At 62.0% G+C, this 4327-nt stretch overlaps 1 protein-coding gene across 1 annotated transcript in view; it reads right to left on the reverse strand.

The window, feature by feature from the left end:
• The window catches only part of LOC104628348 (actin-binding LIM protein 3-like), a gene marked incomplete at both ends in the record, with an annotated part of 20351 nt that overhangs the window by 399 nt on the left and 15625 nt on the right, over nucleotides 1-4327 (reverse strand). Inside the window, 5 exons of the mRNA XM_010296897.1 lie at nucleotides 572-701; nucleotides 1268-1297; nucleotides 2538-2693; nucleotides 3102-3173; nucleotides 3717-3775. Coding sequence (XP_010295199.1) covers nucleotides 572-701; nucleotides 1268-1297; nucleotides 2538-2693; nucleotides 3102-3173; nucleotides 3717-3775 — 447 coding nt within the window. The remainder of the gene's footprint in view (nucleotides 1-571; nucleotides 702-1267; nucleotides 1298-2537; nucleotides 2694-3101; nucleotides 3174-3716; nucleotides 3776-4327) is intronic.

The following is a 4327-nucleotide window of genomic DNA, read 5'->3' on the forward strand; positions in this document are numbered from 1 at the left end:
AGTGCAGCGTGGGGGCAGCTCAGGGAACGCAGGATCTCCAGACTTACTGACCTTGGGTTTTCCCAGTTGCTCCTCCCCGGCTCCAAAGGACAAGAGACAGCACAGACACACTCTGCTTTCCCCCCGACACGCTCCAGGGCGTGCACACACGCGTGTGTGTAAGGACCCTCCTTGCAGCACTGGCTGAGCACAAGCACTCTCGTGCATGCCCCTCCCAGAGCTACCAAGGTAGCTGAGGGTGTCTTCACTGGACCTGGGGGTCACCTCCCTCCCCACCCCATCCTCCATGAGCCTCAGCTCAGGTCTGAGCTAGGACAAAGTCCCCTCGGCCTCCCCTTGCTGCTCGCAAGATAAGAGTCAGGGGAACTGGAGGACGCAGACAGCAGGGTTGGTCACTGCCCCACAGCTCCTGCTGCTGTCAGCCCCCCACGGACCTCCCAGGCCTCCTGACTGCTTGCCAGAGGAGGGACCCCCGAGGTCCCATGGGAGAAGCACGGGACAGTCTGATGATCCCCGCTCCACTTGGAAGTCTGACCTTAGCCCAGCCTGGGGCTGCGGCTGAAATCCTCACCTGAGCGATAGAAATGGTGGGGGGATCTCGGGATGGTGGGGGACATGCCCTGGCGGCTGTAGGTGGGGGAGTCAATGTAGCCAGGGCTGGAGGCTCGCCTCTGCCGGGTGTCAAAGCTCTCGTAGATGTCCTGGGGACCGGGAAGGGTGCAGAGAGAAGGGGGGTTAGAGCTGATGGGATGAAGGACGAGGCAGGTCAGTGCCAGCCCTGCATGGAGATGTCCCATGGCCGGGCATCCCCATACTTGCGGCAGCCCAGGAGGGTGCATGCTCCGTGGTGTGACATGCTGGGCAGCGTGTGTCTCCTCCGTAGCTGGAGGGGGTCCCCAGGATGCTCTGCCTCCCCGCCAACAGAGCACAGGCAGCGAAACCCAGGGGTTGGGATGAGGTGACAGTGTCCGGCCAGAGGATTTCAGTCCCTTGCCCGGAGATCGTCCCTTTCCCCTGAGCTCATTCCCAATTTCCAGTGTCCCCCTCCACAGGGCAGAAGCTGCACCCCGGGTCCACTCTGCCAGGGAGGGCTGCATGCTGCTCTCCCAGGGGTCCGAAGGACAGGACCCTCCCGGACTGGTTCCCCCATCTTGCAACAGCACCCAGGCAGGGGGACATTCAGCAGAGCCCCCGCGGTCCAGGGGCAGAGGGACACCCTGCGGTGGCAGCGGGTGACAGACCCCTTGGTGCCTGCCGGGGGCATTACCTGCGAGTATGGGGAGAGGGTCCCCAGGGACTGGAGGCAGCAGGAGGCAAAGGCGGGGGGGGAGAGAGAGAGAGAGAGACAGCACACAGTTAAGGGGAGCAGTGGCAGACTGAGGTCCCACAGTGGCTTGTTTTCCCCACACCCCAGCCTCACCACAGCTGCCCGGCAGTGAGGGCGGCTGGTGGCACAGCTGGAGTGACACCGTGGCAGGATGCCAGGCAGGGACCCCTTGACTGGGCGGGGAGCTGGCGTGAGGATGGCACCTCCTGAATCAGCAGCCTGCACCCCTTCTCAGAGACCTTGGTGGAGCCCCTCAGCGCATGCGGCTGCAAGTGGGGAAGGCAGCCGCTGGCCCCGCGGTGCAGCACAGTGGGCCGTGGCCATGCCGCTGGCACTGCCATGGGGTGCACTGGAGGAAGGCAGGCTTGTGAGAAGCCTTGGGACTGGAGATGTAAGAGATGCTGCTGCTGGCCATTACAGAGTTCTCTTCCAGGACCACCTCAGGTCCCCCATCACTGTGTGATCTGCTCAGACCCTCTTCTTCCAGAGGCTTACTGAAATCATCCAGCAGCCCCAGCCTGCCTGGGGGAGCAGGGCAGAGCAGTCCTGTGCCACGTGCTGCTTGGGCATCGTCTCATCACACACCTGCAAAAACGCACGGACCGACTCCCTTCCACTTGCTGTGGGGCCAGCACCCAACAGGGACAGTCTTACTATGCTCCAGAGATGCTGTGCCAGGGCTGGGTGGCCTGGGCCAGCCTTACTCCCTACTCCAGCTAAGGGGGAGCAGGCACCATGCATATGGGACGATTGCCTGCTCGGGACCAGGCTTTGGGCCAAGCCGTTGGGCTGTCCTGCCAGGTGCCTGTCCCTCCACCCCAGGGGGATGCAGTGTGCTATGTGCCTTCCTCGTCTCCTGATGCGGGCTGTGATGGGTGAGCTTCCCACCATGTCGCTCCTGAGGGTGACATCTGCTCCCACACAGCGCTGTCTGTTCCTGCGCATCAGGCTTGCGGCACGACGTGGGCAGGGTGCAGTGACCTGCTAAGGTCACTGGTTTCCTTCTTGCTCTGTAGCAGCAGCACCACGGGTTCCCTTCCAGCCTTCTTCCCAGTGATAGGGAGCCTCCAGGAGAGGTCTTACCCCTGCTCCTGCTTCCCTGCAGTATTCCCATGGCAGTGAGCAAACCCACATGCAGTTTCCTCCATTGTCCCTAATTGGAGCCCAGCTCCCTGTACAGCCTGGCATTGGGCATATTGAGACTCAGTACCTCCCCATAGCTATATCTCTCCAGCGTCTCATCCGACGTGTATCTGTGATAGGGCTCGTAGGAAATGAGGTCAGGACGCTGCACTTCATAGATGGCTTTAATCTTGGGAAGAGCTGCCAGGTCTTTGTAATTAAGGATCTCATTATCCACTTTAGCCTAGGGAGAGGGAGAGACAGAGACAGAGAAACAGGAAAGGAAGAGAAGGAGAGAAGGAAGGAGAGGCTGCAGCGCACAGTGTGGACCCAGCACAGAGCAGAGCCTGCAGTCACCCCAGCAGCGGAAGAGGTAAGAGGAGACCCCAAAAGGCAGCAGCAGAAGGGGCAGAGGAGCTGGGAGGGTGGAACTGCACCCCTCCGAGCACTCCTGGTCTGTGCCAATGGCACTTGCGGCATGCCATGCCGCTGGGCTGAGGGGGCACGGCTTGTCCGTGCTGTCCCCAGATGCTGGGCTCATCCCTGGGGGACACCCCATGCTGCAGAGCAGCACCAGGAACTGTTGCTCCCTTTCTCTGGGGCTGGCACATTTGCCCTGCCCCACGCGGATGAGGGGCAGAGCTGTACTTACGCAGATGACGCGGTTTGGGGAGCCGATGCTGGAACCGGGGGGCGAGATGGAAGTTTCTGATGTCCTTCTGTGCTGTGGAGGCAGAAAAGCAGAGGACAGGTGAGAGCACGGCAAGGAGGGACCCCTGAGCATGCAAGAAAATCGTTGGGTTTGGGGCTGAATTTCACTTGAGGTCCAGTTGCTCCGCCCTTTCATCTGCCTGCCGCCGGTGCCCACGGCCGTTGCAGCTGCCCTGCCGCCCAGCTTTGCACCCTGGCCTCTCTCGGGTCCAGATACACAGTTAGGCGAGTGGTCTGGCAAGACCACTGGCGGCTGTCCCCATGGCCAGCTGAGCACAGAGAGCGTGCAGCAGCTCCAGGGGTGCAGGGGGTGGTGAGGGGACTGCTGTGCCCCCTCCCCGGCTGTGGCATGGGCTGGTGCCAGCCAGGAAGCAGGTGCCTGCTAACAACTTCAGCCACGGCCACCCATGGGGCAGCGGGGACAGAGCTCATGCTAGCCTCGGGAAGCCATCCTGGCCTTTGGACACTGCCACAACAGTTCACCTCCAGCAGGGACCCGGGGGAACATCACCTGGGACGTGCAACCTCTCGGAGATGCCCCCACTCTGCTGCCTACCTTTAGCTTCTTCTCTGCTCTGGCCGCCTGCTTGCAGATGGGGTGCCACACTTCGGAGCCTGCAACGCAGCAGAGGGAACGCGTTTCAGCTCCACGCACAGCTCACCCCGCTGCTAGGGATTGTCCGGCTCTCCCTGCCATGGGGCAGTCCCGACCCCCAGCTCAGCAGCTGCACTGAGCAACCGGTCGTGTAGCAGTACAACCCCTGCACGTTAGGGGGGCAGCTTCCGGGGGGCCCTGCAGGGGCGGGAGGCAGGAATTGGAGTCTCTCCATGGGGAGCAGGGCAGGAGGCAGGCGGTAAGCCCCGAGGATGCCGAGGTGGGGGGTCACCTGCTGGGTCCCACTGGCTTTACTGGGCTCCTTCTTCACTACAGCGCAGCCACAGGCATGCATCCGCTGGGAAGACTGGGCAGGGGGGACTGGTGTCCGGACTAAGAAATGAAACGGCTCCCAAGCACAGAGATGCAGTGGCCAGCACTACTAAACTGTGACAGCAAACCCAGGTTTGTTTTTGGCACAGCTCAACTAGTGCTCAGCCAGGCAGCTCTTTCTGGTTAAACTCAGGGTAACACCGAGCCCGGGGCACCCGCAGCCCCTGCACACCCTGGAA

This window comes from Phaethon lepturus, unplaced genomic scaffold (assembly GCF_000687285.1).
Source record: "Phaethon lepturus isolate BGI_N335 unplaced genomic scaffold, ASM68728v1 scaffold30391, whole genome shotgun sequence".
Classification (NCBI taxonomy): Eukaryota; Metazoa; Chordata; class Aves; order Phaethontiformes; family Phaethontidae; genus Phaethon; species Phaethon lepturus.